The 19,088-nt window shown below is 53.2% G+C and overlaps 7 protein-coding genes across 7 annotated transcripts; 2 read left to right on the forward strand and 5 right to left on the reverse strand.

Moving 5' to 3' along the window:
- Positions 1 to 7: 7 nt before the first annotated feature.
- BO97DRAFT_441340 (glycoside hydrolase family 125 protein) lies at positions 8 to 1,989 on the reverse strand. Its single transcript, XM_025698163.1, has 3 exons — positions 1,727 to 1,989; positions 455 to 1,671; positions 8 to 377 (listed from the first exon to the last, which is right to left on the reverse strand). The coding sequence occupies exons 1-3, from the start codon at positions 1,855 to 1,857 to the stop codon at positions 106 to 108; spliced, it is 1,620 nt and encodes a 539-aa protein (XP_025554000.1). The 5' UTR covers positions 1,858 to 1,989; the 3' UTR covers positions 8 to 105.
- A 165-nt stretch (positions 1,990 to 2,154) lies between these two features.
- Positions 2,155 to 4,072, reverse strand: BO97DRAFT_441341 (uncharacterized protein). Its single transcript, XM_025698164.1, has 9 exons — positions 3,955 to 4,072; positions 3,828 to 3,883; positions 3,515 to 3,765; positions 3,275 to 3,453; positions 2,914 to 3,216; positions 2,833 to 2,857; positions 2,653 to 2,784; positions 2,412 to 2,600; positions 2,155 to 2,353 (listed from the first exon to the last, which is right to left on the reverse strand). The coding sequence occupies exons 1-9, from the start codon at positions 4,012 to 4,014 to the stop codon at positions 2,205 to 2,207; spliced, it is 1,344 nt and encodes a 447-aa protein (XP_025554001.1). The 5' UTR covers positions 4,015 to 4,072; the 3' UTR covers positions 2,155 to 2,204.
- Positions 4,073 to 4,310: 238 nt separating this feature from the next.
- On the forward strand, positions 4,311 to 5,871 carry rad18 (E3 ubiquitin-protein ligase RAD18; the record flags this gene model as incomplete). Its single annotated transcript, XM_025693501.1, has 4 exons — positions 4,311 to 4,855; positions 4,895 to 5,013; positions 5,075 to 5,198; positions 5,253 to 5,871. The coding sequence occupies exons 1-4, from the start codon at positions 4,464 to 4,466 to the stop codon at positions 5,869 to 5,871; spliced, it is 1,254 nt and encodes a 417-aa protein (XP_025554002.1). The 5' UTR covers positions 4,311 to 4,463.
- An 83-nt stretch (positions 5,872 to 5,954) lies between these two features.
- On the reverse strand, positions 5,955 to 7,743 carry BO97DRAFT_432542 (putative vacuolar sorting protein SNF7 family protein; the record flags this gene model as incomplete). Its single annotated transcript, XM_025697548.1, has 5 exons — positions 5,955 to 6,647; positions 6,703 to 6,897; positions 6,971 to 7,189; positions 7,334 to 7,595; positions 7,697 to 7,743. The coding sequence occupies 5 exons, from the start codon at positions 7,741 to 7,743 to the stop codon at positions 5,955 to 5,957; spliced, it is 1,416 nt and encodes a 471-aa protein (XP_025554003.1).
- Positions 7,744 to 8,159: 416 nt separating this feature from the next.
- On the reverse strand, positions 8,160 to 10,767 carry BO97DRAFT_468805 (TRAPP III-specific subunit 85 family protein). Its single transcript, XM_025699779.1, has 2 exons — positions 9,418 to 10,767; positions 8,160 to 9,366 (listed from the first exon to the last, which is right to left on the reverse strand). Exons 1-2 carry the CDS (start codon positions 10,487 to 10,489, stop codon positions 8,219 to 8,221), a joined length of 2,220 nt encoding a protein of 739 aa, XP_025554004.1. The 5' UTR covers positions 10,490 to 10,767; the 3' UTR covers positions 8,160 to 8,218.
- A 613-nt stretch (positions 10,768 to 11,380) lies between these two features.
- BO97DRAFT_432544 (tRNA adenylyltransferase) lies at positions 11,381 to 15,317 on the forward strand (the record flags this gene model as incomplete). The annotated part of the gene is made up of 7 exons (XM_025697549.1): positions 11,381 to 12,185; positions 12,239 to 12,790; positions 12,853 to 13,088; positions 13,404 to 13,538; positions 13,593 to 13,698; positions 13,831 to 14,252; positions 14,316 to 15,317. 7 exons carry the CDS (start codon positions 11,381 to 11,383, stop codon positions 15,315 to 15,317), a joined length of 3,258 nt encoding a protein of 1,085 aa, XP_025554005.1.
- A 136-nt stretch (positions 15,318 to 15,453) lies between these two features.
- BO97DRAFT_403896 (phosphatidylinositol-3,5-bisphosphate 5-phosphatase) lies at positions 15,454 to 18,941 on the reverse strand. The gene has a single exon (XM_025694839.1). The coding sequence runs from the start codon at positions 18,822 to 18,824 to the stop codon at positions 15,738 to 15,740; it is 3,087 nt and encodes a 1,028-aa protein (XP_025554006.1). The 5' UTR covers positions 18,825 to 18,941; the 3' UTR covers positions 15,454 to 15,737.
- Between the last annotated feature and the right edge of the window lie 147 nt (positions 18,942 to 19,088).

Raw genomic sequence — 19,088 nt, forward strand, 5'->3', positions numbered from 1 at the left:
AGAAGAGGAGCTCTAGACGTCCTATACAGTTATGAAGACCTCGGCTAAAAGGATCATGGCTCTTGCCTTCCTAGAACAAGCTACCGTGTATATAGCCCTAACCCCCTACTGGATGATATACGGCTCCGCACCCTCCCCAAAGATCAAAGCCGGTTTCTCAGCCGCGAGCTTCAAGATCGTCTGCGCGAAAACCGAATTCGCCCACGCGAACCACGGCCTCGTGTACGTCGAGATGTTGTTCACGTTGATCGACTCGTGCACCAAGCCCAGCAAACTCGAATTACGGACCAGGTTCACGCACTCGGTTATCTCCGTCTCTTCGTCTGTTGTCATAGCCTGCACGAGCAGGGACATGGGCCAGGCATTGCGTAGACCAACTATCAAAATAAGTCAGATTAGTCTGATGTTCTGCTGCACGAGTTATGGGAAATTGAGCAAAGGGGTAGAGACATACTATGCGGACCGCCGATACCATGGAAATCCGAGCCAGTCAGATAGTACGGGTTCCCCTCGGAGCTGAGGATCATCTTGCGGGTATTCTGGTAGACCTGGTCTTTCTGATCCACGAAGCCCAGTAGCGGCAGCGAGAGGAGCGACGGGACGTTCGCATCATCCATGAGAATGCGCGAGCCGTACCCGTCCACCTCGAAGGCGTAGACATCACCGTAGGTGGGATGGTGCACGATACCGTGATCCTTGACGGCCTGCGCGAGATTCTTACCGCGCGACTGTAGGTCGGCGATGAGAGTTGCGTTGCCGCCTGCAGCGCGCAACACCGCGGCTGTCTTCTGCAGCTGCACGGACATCATGGCGTTGGGCGGGATGAAGAAGCCTAGGATGGTGGCGTCGTCGCTGGGACGGAAGGCGCTGCGGATGAGGCCTGTGCCGTGGTTGAGGGGGTTGCCGATGCCTGCGAGGTTGAGGGTCTCGGTCCCCAGAGTGGTCTGCCTTTGGAAGGTGTACTCATTCGTCACGTACTGTAGGGCGTCGTTGAAGGTGGGTTTTGACTGGGCGTCGAGCACTCTCAGAACCGTGTTGAGCGCAAGGTACCATCGCTTGGTCAGGAACTCGGTTGAGCCCGTGTTTTCGTGGAATTGGGTGCCGAGAGCTAGGAAATTGGCTAGGGAGTCGAGCTCGTACTTGCATTCGAAGACTATGGATGAGTTGTATGGTGGCGTAACGGTGTCCCTTTGGCTGCTGCTCGCCGGTTGAATGCCACTGGGAGATGGGGGCTGAAAGGCATTGCAGTAGGGTGATTGAATAACGTATTCAATTTGGGTGTTGATAGCACCGAGGATGAGGTTGTGCAGGGCTTTGTCGTCCTTTGCCAGGGCTTGGTAGCCGGAGAGCTGGTTCGTCGAGTCCCGTAGCCATTCGGCATTGATGTCGCCGGTGACGATGAAGGACTGCGGGCCTTGCCATTGAGGAGCGTTGTCCCGTTTTCGCTTCTGGGAGCTTGTTGATGTTGACTGGGTGCCGTTGACGTGCCAGCGAACAGTCGTGTCGAGCGTGTTGGGGAAGGCGTTGCGGAACAGCTGCGCGAGGTCTTTATCCACCATCCGCGAAGTCACATCTTCAATGACATTTTCGACTGCAGGCGATTTAAAAGTCCGACATTCCACTGAAGGCCGCTGGTACGGCAGGTTCAAGGCACCGCCGCTGTATGGGGGACTGAAGGCGATCAGTTGTGAATGCTGAACTTAGACGTCAGAGGAATTCAACTTACTGTCCGACTGAGGAGTAAGAAAGGTAATCAGGACAAGATCGGCGTAGGATAGACTGTTCATCGCGAGCTGTGACACCCGCAGCGCCCAGACTGGCCGCTAACACAACGGCCAATGTCGTAGAGCGTGTCATGGTGAGTCTAGGTATAAAAGGAAGCCAATAGAGAATGATTGTGGTTAAGACAATGGTAAAGCTCACAAAGAAGCGAACCGGAGGAAGGAAAGACAGGAAGAAGACATGGTGGGAAAGTGGACTGGTTTTGAGTGACGAACTTGACAAGGGCAAGTTGGAATGCGGGCCAGAAATGCGGAGAAGATCAACAGGGATCGGCGCGGAGGAGGCCGTCGCATTGCATTGTTACACTTGCTTCCACTGCATCGTATGACTTGACACCATGCATTAATTGGCATATATCTACGCTATCCATAACGCCTTCGTTTGGGTTGTGTCTTCACCCTCAGCCTCTGCTCATTGATATGCTATTTCTTGGCGAAAAATGACATGATGCTGCCCTGACCAGCTTTAGCCCCAGCCTTGGCCTTGGGTGCACTCACAGCCGGCTTCTTCTTGGGCGGCGGTGCTGGCTCATCTTCCGAGAATGACTCCCAGCTCGGTTCTTCGACGGTAACTGAACCAGGGAGTTAGTGGCATTCAACCGAACAGCAAGGCACCAGAGCAGATCTCACCTAGGTAGCCCTCTTCATCCTTGACAGTCTTCTTCTTCATGATTTGACGTCTTCCTCGTCGACGGCCTGCACAAACCGTCACCTCCTTAGGTTCAGGTTGCTTAGCAGGAGGCTGGTCGATGATATTCGATTCCTCTTCAGGTGACGGCGCTGCGTCGGGCATTTCCTCATCCGCATCCTCATCCTCATCTGCACAGTAAAAATCAGGAGGCGTTAACCAAGCAAAGTTGGATATACGTACCGTCGTCTTCCATCATCTTCCGAAGCCTCTCCTCACGCTCTTTCCTCGACTCACGAGTTGTGGCAGAAGCAGACTTGTTAGATTCTGGGAAGAGCTCTTCAGACTCGTCCTCCGATGCGTCATCTAAAACAACTGAAGATTATTAGCTAGTGTTATCTTCAAGTCGTCGAGTAGACCTACCATCTTCAGGGGCGCTGGGTTCCGCCTAGTGTACCTGTTAGCTTGCAATTGAAGCATGAACCGGAGTTGAAATAAACTAACCGAATCAGCTCCGGAGGTTGTGGGAGTTGCTTGATCTTCCTTCTTCGGCTTTGCCTTGGCCTTCGCAAAGGAGCTGAAGATGCTACTCTTTTCCTTCTTGGCCGGCGCGGCCTTCTCTGTCGATTTGGTCGAGGAGGGGGTATCTTCTCTCTTCAGCGACTGCTGAGACTTGGGTTCTTCTTCCTTGGGTTCTGTCTTAGGCTGCTTCGGCGCCTCACTTGTGGCGGGCTTCTTGGCTGGTGCAGCGGATTTGGCGGGTGTGGGTACAGGAGCGGGTGCGGGTGGTCGAACGCCAGTTCTTCTCTGTAAAGCAGGTGGCGCGTTAGAGCCGCAATTGTTGACCTTGCCAATAGAGAAATACCTTGACATTCTTATTCTGAATCATACCCCAGGACGAGCCGTACTCCAGCGGATCTTCCTGGGCATGGCTGGCGATTGTCTCTCTGGCGACATCAGTCAAGACATTGAGATCCTGCAATACAGTAGGCTGTAGGCTGTAGATGTATGTTGAGGCAATAGACTCAAACGTGGCTTTCGCATCTACTCTCATCATCAGCTTAGAAGATCCGGCGCATCATCGTCCTGCATCTTTGCGACTGACCCTCCAGATCCTCCTCACGAACCAGCAGCACCGACGAAATTGCGACATCATCTGTAGCAGCATCCTGATTCGGCATCGAACTGCTTATGAATGGACTGCTCGGGGGAATATCATCTGTCTCGGCGTTAAAGTGAACACCGTTTGTCGAGGTCGCCGGCTCGGGTGCCTTCTGTACGCCTGTGAGGATATACGTCGCATTGACACTGTTCGGCTTCTTGCTGTTCTCGTTGCGGTGGAAGTCGTATAGCATCCTTGTGAATCGAAGCTCGTCAGAAAGCGCTCGCTCAGAAGCGAAAGGTCTCTCCCAACTTACTGCTTTGCTAGAGTGCTATGGACGCGGAGAGCCCGACCCAGCGAGCGATATGTGACCTAAGCAACGACATGAACTGAATTAGAGCCCTTGTGCATGACCCAAACACCTCGTCATTGCAATCACTCACCGTGCGTCGCTCATTGAGAACATTCTCCGCCAAGTAAGTCTTATAGTCCGCGATCGCCATAGCGCCAGGAAATTCTGTTCTGTAATTTTTGTGGTTTTACCTCGTCACTGGCACGAGATCAACAATTAAAGAACGGAGGGGAGCTGCGGACAAATCGGCCGACGGACGCGTTCTCCACACCAAACCACTTTACGCGTATCAGTCAGCAACGCAAGAAAGCAGCAGCTTTCCCGCGGCAGTCTTGGCGCCACTCCCGCCGCCGAAATCCATCTTTCCATCGAGACAGCCCTACAAAGAAAACGTCTCAAGGCCCCTAATTCACTTGGGCGTGTCAATTAAACCTTACCTCTCTCTCAACGGAACCTGCTCAACTCAATAAGTCATACGCAACAACCATCCAGCCACCCTTTGCCCCGTCAATCGCCTCGCAAATCAATTTCCCACCTCAATGCTCTCGCGATAGTCCACCGCCGATAACCTACCTACCTACCACCTCACCCTTGGACCCCATGGACCAGACCTTCGACCTCCCCGACTCGACCGACTGGCTCGCCACGCCGCTGTCCGGTCTCGCGCCGCTCGAGTCCGCGCTCCGCTGTCAAGTCTGCAAGGATTTCTTCAATAACCCCGTCATCACCTCGTGCAGCCACACCTTCTGCTCGTTATGTATTCGCCGCTGTCTCAGCGCGGAGGGGAAATGTCCCGCGTGCCGCGCCTCGGATCAGGAGCTGAAGCTGCGGCCGAATTGGGCGGTGCAGGAGCTGGTGGAGACGTTCCAGAGCGCGAGGCCGAGCGTGCTGCAGCTGGCGCGGCAGGCTGAGGCGCGGAATAGCGAGGATCTCGAGCAGCCGGCGTCGAAGAAGCGGAAAATGGAGGTCTCGGAGGAGCTGACAGATGACATGTCTACTTCTGCGGATGCGAATATCGCTGCGACAACGAGGTCGGTGGACGGGGTGAGGACGCGGTCACAGGCAAGAGGGGGTTCGACGCCACAAGGGCCGCCTGCGGCGGAGGTGATTGAGGTGATCGACGATAGTCAGGATGAGGAGTTTGTTCCTGGTATGTCTAAAGTCTTACCTCTAAACGGCTGTGGCGATTTATTGTGCTGACCCGCGTCTAGCAGACGGACTCGTTGCGTGCCCTATTTGCCAACGGAAGATGAAGAACGAGGCGGTCTTTTCACACCTTGATAAATGCACTGGGGAGCCTTCGCCGCCTAAATTTTCACCGAAATCTTCCTACGGGTAAGGATGCTGTTTGAAATCTGCTTAGCATGACTATGTCTGACTCTCATATAGCTCCTTACAAATGCAGATTCCTGCGCGATATCCGTATAGAACCAAAAGCAAAACGCTTGAAAGACTTCCCACCATGAATTACTCTCTGTACAAGGAAAGTATGCTTCGAAAAAAGCTCAAAGATCTGGGCATACCCAACACAGGCCCACGGCCTCTCCTACAAAAACGTCATACCGAATGGGTGAATCTCTGGAACGCCAATTGCGACTCTAAATCGCCTAAGCCACATGGGGTCTTGTTGCGCGAACTCGACGTCTGGGAACGGACCCAAGGTAACCAGTCCTCTTCGGCGACCGAGGCTCCAGGATCGATCATGCGCAAAGATTTCGACAAGGCTGCTTGGTCAACGAGCCATGAGGACGACTTCAAGAGGCTAATAGCCGATGCTCGGAAGAAGAGTGGCGCCGCTGTGCATACCGCAAAACCGCAAGAATCCCCTGTGTCAAGCACACTGCAGAACACGTCTGTTTCGGAGCCGACAGACGCATCAGTATCTGTTGAGACCACCAATCCTTCCGAGACTATGCCTGTAGATGCCAGTATGTCAGGTGCTGGTGCTCCTGAGACGTCAGTGCCACCAGACCTAAACCATGGTCAAATGACTGAGCTGCATCAGTAATGCTCCGTGAAACGCCGGTCGCCGGACAATATGCTGTGTAAATAGTCTCCTCTGACGGCCGAAGTTGTGATACCCTCTGTTGCTCACTGCGCTGTGGCACTGGGGCCCTCCTCGACCGACATCCGGGACAACCTCTCTTCTAACTCGGAATCAAGATCCTTCTCTGCTGCCGCACTGCGTGCGGCTTCTTTGGCGCGCTGCTCGAGGTTGTCGAGCTCGGCAAGCTTGTTGCGGGTTTCTTCCGCATCCTTCTCTTCTCTCGCCTCCCGCTCCTTGTTCTCCAGCTCTTCAAGCTCCTCGTCAATCTCCATCTCATCGATTTGTGGGGCGGCCTCGTTCAGTATATTTCCGACCTCATCCACCTTCGTCATCTCGTCACGCAACTCCTCCACAACGTCCTCCACCCTAGCAGCACCGCCGATTTGTGCATGCAAGCCACGCAGTGCTCCAGCGCTTGACTCCATCACCTTGACAAACTCGATCTGATCCGCCGCCTCTTCAATCTTAAAGTAGACCTCCTCAAGCTGCATCAGGGTGTCCAGCCTCTGCTTCAGATTATGCTCGGCCAGTTTCTTCGAGCGCAACGCCGAGAGCGCCGAGACGCGGTTTTTATTCTGCAATGCAGTCTTGGCAGTTAGATTCAGCTCATCAACCTTCTTCTCCAGACTCTCGACCTGCTTGTTCATAGTAGCCATGAGCGACTTGATCGAGGCCACGGCGGTATCTTGCTCCGTGATTTCCCTCGGCGAATCGTTGGAAGGCCTGAACCTGATAGTCTACCACAAAGTCAGCCACATATACCTGACATACCATCTCAACAATGAAACATACCTTCCCATCATACGCGATGGCACCGCTATCGCGGGACAGATAGAGCAAAAGCACATCCATATCCGCATTCGACAACTGGCTCTTTTCATCCAAAATCGTAGCGAACTCCTCCACAAAGCTCTCCTTCGAGTAAACCAGCTCCGTCTTCGAGGGATTGTGCCCCGTAGCCTTCTTGACCACCCTCTCCGCAGCTTCCTATACCCAAGTAAACTAGTTAGCATATACTCGGCAACCAAACCACCACCCCCGCCAAACGAGAAAAGCATACCTTAAGATTCTCCACCAGAACCAACTCCTGAGCCTGTAGCCTTGGCGTAGCCTCCTCAGACCCAAGCACAACCCCCTTTATCTGCTTCATGCCCCAGCTCATAACCACCCACGGGCTCAACGCAGACGTATCAATTCCCCAGCCAGGCTTCTGCAAACTCACTCCACTATTCTTATACATCTGCAACGGCACCATCGTACGGTTCCGGATCGCTTCGTCCTACCAACAACCCAAATACTCGTTAACAAAACCATCCCTTGAACAAGCCCACATATCTCGCAATCCGTGCCGCAAAACCACCATCACGACCACAAACAACCCAGAGCAAATCAAGAAGTCAAAGGAAAGGACCCTGGAACTTACGAAAACCGCGCCGAGCGCCACAGGCCGTCCGCACTCAGAAATCTCCAAATCACGCAACAGGGACTCGTCCGCCCGCAGGATCAAATGGTCGGCTTTCCTGCGCGCAGCGGAAGAGGTTGTGGAGGCGGGACCAGAGTGAATGTGGCCATGTTTCGCGGCGTTGGTGAGAGCGTGTTGCCAGGCGGCGATGTTAGTGGTGTAGCCCTCTGGGTTGATCTTGCGGTGGATCGGGAAGTCCGAATAGAGGGAGGGGAGGCGGTTTCTGTAGTGCGAGAGATCGAGGTCAGTAAGGTTGTCTCTTGTTGAAGTGGAAGGATTATCGTCTTTGGGGGGTATGGTGGCGGTTGAGTTCTCGAGACACACTTTCTGAATTGATCCTGCGAGAGGATGTGGTTGAGGAGCTCGTTCATGTTGGATGTTGCGTGGATATCAAACAGATTGCGGGAGGTAACTGATGAGAATGACAGTATAGTCGAGTAAGTCTTAAGAGTGGAAATACAGTGGGCTGAGTTCAAACAGCACAGTGAGGATGCTGCCTGCTTGTAGGCTGCGCTGGCCTTTGTCCTTCGGATGGGATCTGATGTCAATAAATGCGCCAGCCGTTGGTTGTCCGGGTGGTGATCTTATCGATAAGATCTGATCATGTGACTGGCCGCTTCTGAGAAGGACGTCATTTGATGGAGGTGGCGGGGGCTTCGCTGGGACTGCCGATTGGGACATCGTCGATATTGACAGTTTACAGGTAAATATGCTCATCTATAGGCAGGGCCTACAAATACTCCTGCCAAGGGGCAGAATACATGTATATACGAAGCATTAAATTTGACCATTGTCTATAACGATGTATACCCTTTCGTGCGCCCGTTCGGCCTTCCGTCCCAATCTTTAAGCTCGTTCAAAGTCATCATCGGCTGCATTGTCATTATCCCTCATACCCTGTGTCGGGGAAATTCCCGAATCCAAAGGGTTCATGATCAGCGACTTTCGGTTCTTGCGTCGGTCTAGCTGTTCGCTCGTCTCTTCAGTCCCCAAAGCTGCTGCGGTAGCTGCCTCGTCTCTCGTGTCCAGTCCTCTGGCCTCGAGATACTCAACTTTCACGGCGTGTCTGAGGTTGTCAATGAAAGTCTGCATCTCTGGCATCGGGAACGCCCCGTCACCCTGTAAGACGTCGGCATATAAGCGCTCCGCCTCCTCCAGGGCTGCCGAGGCCAAGGACGGTCTTCCCAGCCGAAGCCATAAGTCTGCAGCGAAGACGCTCCACATTCCGGCTTTGCGACGACGTGAACCCCAGTTCATGCCCGGCACTGCACTTCGCGCCGCGTAACAGGCCGAGATGCGTTCGCTGAAGAGACCTTGACCGGTTGAGCCCACTAGACCTTGGTCCATGACCCGCATGGCCCATCTAGCCGCGCTCTCCACCGCCGAGCCACCGCGTGATTTTAGTAACTCCATAGCCAAAGTTAAGCAGCGCAGAGCGTTGGGCGCATCCGAGCATCGGGTCAGGTAGGAATAAGAGGCCGTCTCAAGGAGCTGATCGATGCCATCGATCTTGACTTTGGTTCCCGTTGACGAGGGGCTCAAAAGCAAGCTGACTGCAGACATCTCGTAGGCACCAGCATGATACTTCCAAGCTTTGTCGTTCGCATAGTCAGATCGGAGAAGCTCGTACGTCGACGCCGCAAGCTTCCAGTCGCGGAGCATGAAAGCAAAGTCAGCCATCTTCCGTAGAACAGCCTCGGGCGCGTCGTATCTGTAGTAGCCATGAGCGACATCGTAGTTGCCACTTGCTCCACCAGAGGTCAAGCTCGACCGGGAGCCAGATCCAAACCCAGCCCATCGGCGTGACATGGACATGAATCTTCCGCTAATGCCACGTCTGCGAGACGCTACTTGGTCGTTCCAAACAGCTACTCTGTTTTCCATGTATGGCACGACTGACTGCGCGACTAGTTCCCGAACAAATGCTTTGATCGCCATCACATCCGACTCAAAGACGTGGGGAAGGCCTTCCGTATCAAGGTCCACTAACGGTTCTGGTAGGTGTTAGCTGTCAACGCACATATGTTAAAGCGACCGCATCTCACCTGTCCGTCCGAACAAACGTTCTGACGGCGAGAGCCATTCACATTCGGGCACTTGTACACTATCGTCATCGGTGACAACACACTGATTGCTGCGCAGCCTCAGAAGATGGCAATGCAGTCCGAAATGGCGTTTCATTTGGTCGTATAGCTTTGTTGATTCTGTGATGTCGTCCCGATCCTCATCATGCACGAGTACGTAGTATCGCAGATACTCGGGATTAATCCAGTCGGGCACCTTCTTGTCTCCATTATTGGTGTCGGCATAAAGCCGTCTGAGACTTTCCAGAGGGGCGCTGTTGCGCGAGCTGATGGCAATAACACTGGCCACTGGATGTCGGAAAGTTTCATGTGGTGTTGCCGATGCTATGGAAAGAAGCTGTCGAAGGTAGAGCTTGTATAATGGTGATGTGCTGGGGAAACCCAGAAAGTCCTTTGGGTATAGAGACCCGCCCAGCGGATCGTCCAATGAGCCTAATTGCTTCTCCAGAACCTCCTCCACGTGTGCGAGAGGGGAGCTCCGCCCCGCGCTCAACTCAGAGGGACTTTGATTATTGTTCCCCAACCCGACAAAGCGAACTCCATAATCCTCCCAGCTCCGACTCGCTCCAACACTGTCCCGAATGACAAGCTTTCCAGGTATATTCTCGCCAAATGGCCGGATCAATTCCCAGAAGCCCCCCGCGAACCCCTTTTGCCGTACTAATTCATCGGTGTCCGCTGATGCGTAAACTCCGACTACAGGCGAAAACGACCTTATAATCAGCGAGCGTATCTCCTCCGAGCCTTCGAACCGGCCATCCACGGGGGACCCGAGTGAGGATCGGGCTAATTGGGGGGTTGACGATCGAAAGGACGGAGTGAGTGGTGACGCGGACCGAATGGGGAGATCCGATGTCGTGGAGGAGAGAGGTGGGGGTGGGGATGCGACCCTGGAATTTACCAGGTCTGCATTCAGAGACGGGGAAGAGTCGCGGCGCTGATTTGGATACCTCGTCTTAGAAGCGACACGCGGAACACCGGGCGAGAATGACGGCGGAGGCTTGACCGGAGCAGCATCTCCGGGCGATGTCATGGACTCCGAATGGGTTGCGACGCGACACTAAAAGAAGTTGGTATGAAGAATCTAGAGCCCATGGACTGGGACACCAATGGTAGGAAGGGGTAAGGTTTCAAGTTGAGAAGCGCGCGAGTGGTAGAGCCAGCTGTCAGCTTGGGGGTTGAAGAGGGAGAAGAGAAGAAGAAGATGGGTAAGAGGAGACGGTGCTGGAATGAATGAAGCCACTTCACCGCGGCCGGAAGGTAGGAGAATGGCAGAGTTGAACTAGATAGTGCACGTGAGACACCCCTTTAGCTACATATAGTGTTGATTATTCGGCATAATATCTAGAACTAGACTGATGTATCACAACAACAAGAATCAACAATACACTTCTCGATTGTAATAGGCTCCGAAGTCAACAAGACAACATTACATTATGACTGTGGCTCACTCTGACCTCACCCTGCCGATGGGGAGTAGACCCGAAGAAGCAGGCGGTGAGGCCCGCCCTCATGATTTGCCGGTCGTAGCATTGCTGCAGTCATCCTGGTTTGTTGGCTTGGACTTCTTTATGAGTCGAACACTGTCAATATTCTGTCATACTCCTTTACTGAATTCTGTGAGTCACGGCGGTCATGGCTAGGGTCAATGAGTGCGCAATCCGTCTTCCGTGTCTTTGTCAACTCCCCTCCATTCCGCTCCGCCGTCACTCTTCCTTCACCAATTTATAGCGCTGCTATTTCAAACCCTCCGACATACCTTCGCCCTCAAGCTTCTTCTTTCTGCCCGGATTCGAGACACTGCCCATACAAGCACCGAGTTGCGCCTTTCAGCTCGTTCATGAGACGGCCCAAATCCCGCAGCCCTTCTCAACGTCCGGAGAAAAGACGGCGCCTATCTGGTGCTGCCCCGCGCGAAAACACCATGAGCGAGCCTACCAACACCCCTCCTGAAATCCAGCTCACACCTCTCGAAAATACCCTCAAAACTCTCCTTCTCGATGTTGCGCAGTTTATCGATGAACGAGCCAGCGCAAAAGGCTCTCCCAAATCAGACCTCTCTAGAACCGTTCTGCGATTTACTGGAGGATGGGTGCGCGACAAGTTGCTCGGGGTGAACAGTCAAGACATTGATGTCGGCATCAACAATATGACTGGATACCAATTCGGAACTCTATTAAAAGAATACATGGACATTCCCGGTAACTTGGACAAGTACCGAGAGAACCATTTTGGCGGCAAGTTAGGGAAACAGATTGTCAGTCTGCACAAGATTGAGGCGAACCCGGAGAAGTCAAAGCACCTGGAAACGGTGACGACAAATATCTTCGGCCTGGATGTCGACTTGGTCAACTTGAGAAAGGAAACCTATACGGCCGACAGTCGGAACCCTCAGATGGAGTTCGGAACGGCCGAAGAAGACGCTCTGCGCCGGGATGCCACCATCAATGCCCTTTTCTATAACCTTAACGAGTCGAAGGTCGAAGATCTGACCCGACGCGGTCTTCAGGATATGCAGGATCAGATTATCCGCACTCCGTTGGAGCCATACCAGACCTTTCAGGATGATCCACTGCGAGTGTTACGACTCATCCGCTTTGCTAGCCGCCTTGGATACCGTATACACCCGGAAACAGAGGCTGCAATGCAGAATGCTCACATAAGCGAGGCTCTCAGGCTTAAGATCAGTCGTGAACGTGTCTTGAAGGAGCTTGAAAAGATGCTTCATGGTAAGGAATCGCGCTTGCAGCTCATGCTATGCGTTCTGCTCACACATATCTAGGTCCTGATCCTCGTGGAGCTCTACATATCATCGATTGCCTAGGTCTCTATCCGACTATCTTCGCCAATTTCCAAGATGATGCTACTGTGGAGACTTCATCTTGGCTCTCTGCTTACAATACCGTGGAGCGAATCTTACGCGCAAGTGAAGATGGCCTGCCAGCGAAGCAGGAAGACCTACGAGACTTCCTCATTCGTGATAAACAAGAGGAATACTATGCCTGGATGCTCTCAGCAATGGCTCCGTGGTCGAGGATCCCAGCCCGCCCTGCCAAAGGCAAAGGGCGACCACCACCACCTCGGGCTGCCGAGGTCGCCAGGGACAGTTTGCGAGCCGACAACAAAGTGATCTCTGTTGTAGGAGATGCAGCCACCAGCTGGCAGTCCATCATTGAGGTCAAAAACTCACTGTCGAAGAGGTCTATGGGTGAAGATCCAGTGGAGGTTCGCAAGCTTGTTGGGTTGCACATCCGGTCTTGGAAAAAGGATTGGAGGTTGTGTGTCCTTCATGCTATGCTTCAAGAAGTCATGCAGGGGCGCGAATATGGCTCTGGTGAGAGACTCTCCCCCTTTGTATAAATCTAGCGACAAAAGCTAACTCACTTCCAACGACAGTGGTTGCAGAGTACGCGGCGTTCATCTCGTACATCAAGGAGTCAGACTTACAAGATGTGTACGAATTGAAGCCGCTTGTCAACGGCGACCAAATTATGAAGACAATGGGAGGAAAGAAGGGACCCTGGCTGGCTAAGGCATTGCAAATGGTGATTGATTGGCAACTACTGCATCCGTATTCAACAGACCAGGAGGGGGCACTGAAAGCTCTAGCTGATAAAAGAGAAGAGCTGGGTGTTTGATGAAGGCGGATCCTTGGTATAGAATAGGTACTTGCTAGGTATTCACTAGGGACTTGCTACAATCTCAACCATAAAATATTTCTGTGGTTCCTCGGATTTGTAGTGGGGAGAATTCCGCTGACTGACCGCTCGCTGCGCATACTGCCGTTCATACAAACCATTGCATTCCAACTGCCCCAGAAACTTTCGCTTAAACCTACGTATTTGCTTTATCATCGCCGTTTTGTCCTGTGCCATAAGAACGGGTCCATTCGCTCTAGCAATTTCTCCAGCCTAACGGAGCTTGATTGCCTGTCACCTGCATGATAGATGGAAGAGCTTTGCGCAGCAGCACGTGAATTCCTCCCCGGCGGCGATCTTCAACTCCCGGAGGCTGCCACTGCCCGCTATATTGGCCCAGGGGGATTGAATCAGCTATGGCAGGATATTGCCTCTCAGTCACAAGTAAGACACCTAGTCCCAGGCTCCACACATCTATCACTGACGCAAATACTCCAGACATGTGAGAGTCTACTTGTGGCACAAACAGTCCTTAAGAGCTGGAGCTCTGAGACGTTGTCTGATGCCGACACAGAGGCCGTCGATTGTATCTATGACTGGGCAAGCAACGCATCTCTTCCTTCGTCGATCTTCGCAGTGACGATTGATGAGGCCAGCCGTAAGACATGCTCAAATCAATAAGGAAGTCCGCCGCTAATCATGTTTCTAGAAAATCAACTTGTCGCAATCGACGCAGAGAAGCAGAAATTAGCGCAAGCTATCACGGTGATTTCAAGATTGAATAATCTACGTCCTATCCAGAAGGCAGCCAATCCTTTCGATATCTTCATTGCTCTTGCGAGCTTTTCTTCAGAATCTGATCCATGGACGACCAAGGAGACGCACAAGATCTCGATCGATGTCCTTTCAAAGTTCAGTGCTACTACGCGCTCCGATGGCTCACTATGGGCACTCCTCGAGACGACTTTGAAAGAGAAGATCCGACCTCTTTTCACCAAAACCAGAAACCCAGCCATCACAGCCGAAGGCCGCAAGAATTTCCACCCAGTCCCATTAGCGCGATTCGACCTCACCACGCTTGACCCAGAAGCCAAACCATGGAAGGCGTTTGCCGTGTATTCAGCCACGGTCTTCTCCTGGATCCTCGCTCAATACGATGTGCGTCCCCACTCTGATCCCATCCTCAAGAAACCAGACATGGCTAACCCCAGTATCACCCAGTCGAGCGCGATCTCGCACCTAGAGCGCCAATTCTCGCTGCTCATCCCGCCCATCCTAGCGCTCATCGACGACGAACACCTCCCCCACAAAGTCCGCGGGTGCACGCTTCTCACGCAGCTCCTCCGCCCGATCCGCGAGTCGCAATCAGATATCCTCCACCGCACCAACCTGTGCTCCGTCTTCGAAGACGCGATCCGCCCATGCCTGCTCTCCCTCCCGACCATCACACCGGAAGACGACTCCATCCGCCTCTTAGGAACCGCGTACCAAGCCCTGCACGCCCTGCTGACCACCAGCTACGCGACCACCAACAAACCCGAGCTGATAGCGCGACAGACCAAGACGCTGCGCGATAACCTCATCCCCTCCTTCCACCACATCAGCTCCACCAGCCCGATCACCACCCCATCATCCGCCTCCACTCTAACCTCTTTCCCGCACCCGCGCTTATCCACGCTCCTCCTCAACGAGATCCAAGGAACGGTAACCACCCTCGGCATCGAATCAACCAAATACCTCCAGGAGACCATCCCGCTCATCTACAGCACCCTCACCAACCCCTTCGGCACCGCCCACCCGCCGCTCCTCCTCGCCGCCCTCGGTGTCGCCCGCGCTGTGATTCTGAACGCCCACCCGAGGATCTGGCGCTGGCGCACGGAGATCCTCGGCGCGGTGTGCGCGTGCTGGCTGCATGTCGTTGCGGAGGGGAAGGAGATCCGAGATGGGCGGCAGCGTCCCGAGGACGCTGACGCTGATGACGGGCGGTTGCGTGTGCTCGATAGGCTGAAGATGGAGCTGCAAGGTGTTGCCTATTTGCTGCGGTTGGCGGTGGAGAGTCCTCTGCGGCCAGACGCGCCGGAGAAGGAGGTCCTCGCTGCGGGTGGTGGTGGGTTCGTCAAGGAGTTGGAGGAGTTGGTCGCTGCGGATGTGGAACTGCGGGAGCTGCTTCTGGGAGAGGTGGACAGGACAGATGTGAGGTATTATGGGATTGTGAACGAGTAGATACGTGATCCGATGGGGAGGTTAATTTGTGACTATAGTAGCTTGAGTCAAGGGAGATGTTGGTGCGCTGTAATATACTAAGGTCCGAAATGCGGCCACATTACTCGACTAAATAGGAAGGCAGTCAAACTAGTCAACTCCATATCAATTGAATCTAGGAACGAAGTATCTCGAAATAGCACAATAATGTAACGCCACCCGAGTTCTAATAAGCCCGCCAGGCAGAAACAAAACCCAAGTAGTAGTAACAAGTGACAACATGTGGCAGACAAGGAACGAGAGTGGGGCACACGCGCAAAGGGGTATCATGTCATGACAGGCATTTCGTGAACATAAAGTAGCAGTGCGACGAAAATCAATCAAACGACAAAAAAACACGAATTGACTCATGCCCGGCATGTGAAACTTTTTTCTGTCTTTTCAAATGTCAACGCGTTGCTTGAAAAGACTCTTGCCCCGCAGCCATTGCCGGTAGCGCTTGTATCGCTTCTTATCATAGTCCTCCGCGACGACTGTCAGCCCAGTCTCAGGCACGTTGAGGTACTCGACGTAATCGGCCAGGTTCTCGAGCGCGTTCGCTTCCAGTGTGGCTTCTTCGACGTTGCACTTGTTTGCGTACTCGATGTAGTCCAGGTTGGCTGCGTTCTCGCGGATGGAGGTTGCGGTCAGTTCGTTCTCGGAGGTGACGACGAGGGGCACTTTCAGCGGGTGGTTGATGTAGCGTTCGTATTCTTCGGCTTCCGCGGCAGTGACGGTGGGGTTGAGCGAGTCATGGACGAGTTGGCCCAGGGTCCATTGGGCGATCTGCGCTTTGCTGGGCGTGGTACCGGCATCCAGAGACGACTGAAGGGTCGTGCTGGCTTGAGAGGGTGTTCCGAAGGAGGTGTACGTAGAATGCTTCATGATCCCCGCAGCTGGAAGCTGTTTGTCGGCGGAAAGCGGCTGGTTCAACCAACGCTGATTGGATTGTGAGGTTGTGGAATTGGAACGGCCAATCGCTGCCTTGTCAGGTTCCTGAATCTTCACAGTTCGGGTGGCTTGACGTTCTCGATTGACTTGTTCGTGCGGAATTCTGGGCACAAAAGGGCTGATGTCGTATGGAGCACCGGATCCAGGACGGAAAGGGAGGTACCGGAGGGTTGAATTCATTTTGTAGGAGAAAACCTTCGAGAATGATGACACTGCCAATGGCCGGTAATACTCGAGCCAGTAGTCGTCATAGCGCGACAGCGGGTCTTTAAGTGGCTTGGGAGCAGGCGGCAGTTCAAATTTCTTCAAATTGGCCGGATTGTACCAATTGATATAATGAGGACGTTTTTTGTTTGACCATGATCGTGGATCGGCATGATGCAAATAGTAGTCAGTCGAGAGGTCCCACAGCATTGGCTGTCCCTGAGAGAAGATGTAGTTCCCGAGGAACAAGTTGTATGCCTCTTGACGTTGGGCATCGAGGAAAGAATTATTGTAGTAACGCTTAAAACTTTCCACCATGTCTCGCGAGTGGCTACTCCACTGGTTAATCTTGCGGTATGTAGCCATAGTGTTGACTAGATGAGACCCTCCGTACTGAATGGCGATCGTGTCACCATGGTCATGCCACATATCGGTGAATAGATTGACGGCGTCTGAATCGTATTCCACTGTGGTCCCATCAATAATTCCCAGAGCGTGGAGCTGATGGCCGAGTGCGCGTTTTCCAATCACGAACTGAGCAGCATTTGTACGGTCAAGACAGTCGATGCAGTTAGTCCTCGCTATTCCATTCTGCAGTTGAAGTCCAGATTCTGCATCGACACCATTCTGGAAGAACCCGGTCTTCGGGATGATGTCCCCAGCAATATCCTCTAGAGTCCCAATGACATCTTGGTCGCGACTTTTCGCAGCACGACTCATGTCCCAAGGCTGATATATTATTTTCTTGTCTTCAGGGAGGAATTGATTCAAGTATTGAATAGCATTGGTGTACTCTTTGAGGAGCTTCGATTCTCGCGGAGTCCGTTCCCGAGCTTTGATCAGGTTCAGTGCATAAACCGGAGCACCGTATCTCTCGAACAAGTTGTCGAAATGCAAAGCAGCAGCGGAGTAAAACGGATCTACAAGGTTCAGCTCAATGTCTGGCTTTGGAGAAACACCGGAGTTCTCCTGCGTCCAATAGAGAGGGATACTGCCACGGTGCTGGACGTATGAGGTGTAGAGCGGGTTAGAGTAAAGCAGCGGACCCGGCGCATGGAACGATGTGGCCGACATGTCAGAAACAATCTGCTCGGTCTCGACGTCATTGGCGACATAACCCAGATCGTTAGCCCCTCTCTTCAGAAAACGAGCTCCAGCAAAGAAGCGAGAGCGTCGAGCAATGATTGTTATGTACACGATCCGCCCGTAGATAGACAGTTTGGCTTGCTCCACATAGCCATGAATGATCGGGAGACACCATTCCCAAGGGTTGCGCAGCTTTGTGAGAGCCGGTGTAAGAAGATGGTGGTTCCAGATAAACATCGGATTATAGTCCTGTTGGAAGGGTTTGGGCTGGCCATCGTGCTGAGCTTTGCGCTCACGACAAATATTGCGCTGCAAGGTGTGGGTTATGTCGTAGGAATAACTGAAGTAGAACGACCTAGTCAAGTCCAGATTATTCAGTATCGCGATATATCTTGCCTCCTCGGGATTCTTCTCCGGCCGCAGGCGCGATGAGCTGGAGGTTGTCAAAGAGATCAACTCAGTTCCATCGATCTGGTAGACATAGTGGCCGCCGAGCATAGCAACCTGGCTTCTCTTTGTGACCAGGAGCATGTAATAGGCGTCCGTGAACCGAATGAACCCAAGCAGAGCCCAGGCACTGCATTTGAGCTTCAATCCACCCGAGCTTTTGTTCCCATCATCAATTGTATCCAGCAGCTGGCTCATCTCTCGCTTGCTGTACACGATGTCATCCTCAGAGATGATCAGCTCGCCCGACTCCGAAGTCCGATCTATTTTCAAAATCCGGAACCGTGTATCCGACAAGTCCATGCCAACCATGTAGAATCGTGTAGCTGTCTCGTACAGCGAGAACTTGTGCATGCGGTTGATCCCCTCTTCGCCGCCTGTGTCGAAGAACGCAGATCGCTGCTTTTGCGCGGAGGTAGGTGTCGAGTCCCGCTCGAAGGAGGTTGCAACCTGAGGCTCTTCATCTTCTATTTCATCAACCTCCTCGCTCATAGGTGCCGCGGGGACGGACGGAGCACTGTAGGGCAGTGGGGGGAATGGCGAGGCCGCGCGGGGGGATTTTAGATCATCTTCTAAGTCGAGAAGGCTTCGCAAGGCTGACTCGGGCTGTTCCCCCGGCAGCTTGCTGCTCGAGCCGGAGGTGAAGGAGGTGTCTGCATAGGGGAAATTGAAGTCAGTCGGAGAGTCTGGAGAGCTGCTACCAGCTTGAGAAGCTCTGGAAGAACGACCGCCATCGAGATGACCGACACTTCGATCTTCTCCCCCATCGCGGGGAATGGGAATCCCATCAAGGCTATCCATGGTAGCAGCTGAAGCTCATGGAAGCTCGTCCCAGAAGATCAGAGATTCGCGATCTCAGCAAGCCATGGCAGTTCTCCCAAAACCACCATCAAGAGGATTCGATTTGGCGGTCGAGATCGATGGGCTTGTGTTGTGTTTGAAGAACATACCGGTAAGTTTGGTATTGAAATTACCCATGGCTGGCTGTGGTGACGTCACTCACGTCTTCCCGCTCAAGGCACGTGATGCCACATGATGAGAGGTGAACTAGGAGAGAGATGGTTG

This window comes from Aspergillus homomorphus, assembly GCF_003184865.1.
Source record: "Aspergillus homomorphus CBS 101889 unplaced genomic scaffold BO97scaffold_7, whole genome shotgun sequence".
NCBI classification, from domain to species: Eukaryota; Fungi; Ascomycota; class Eurotiomycetes; order Eurotiales; family Aspergillaceae; genus Aspergillus; species Aspergillus homomorphus.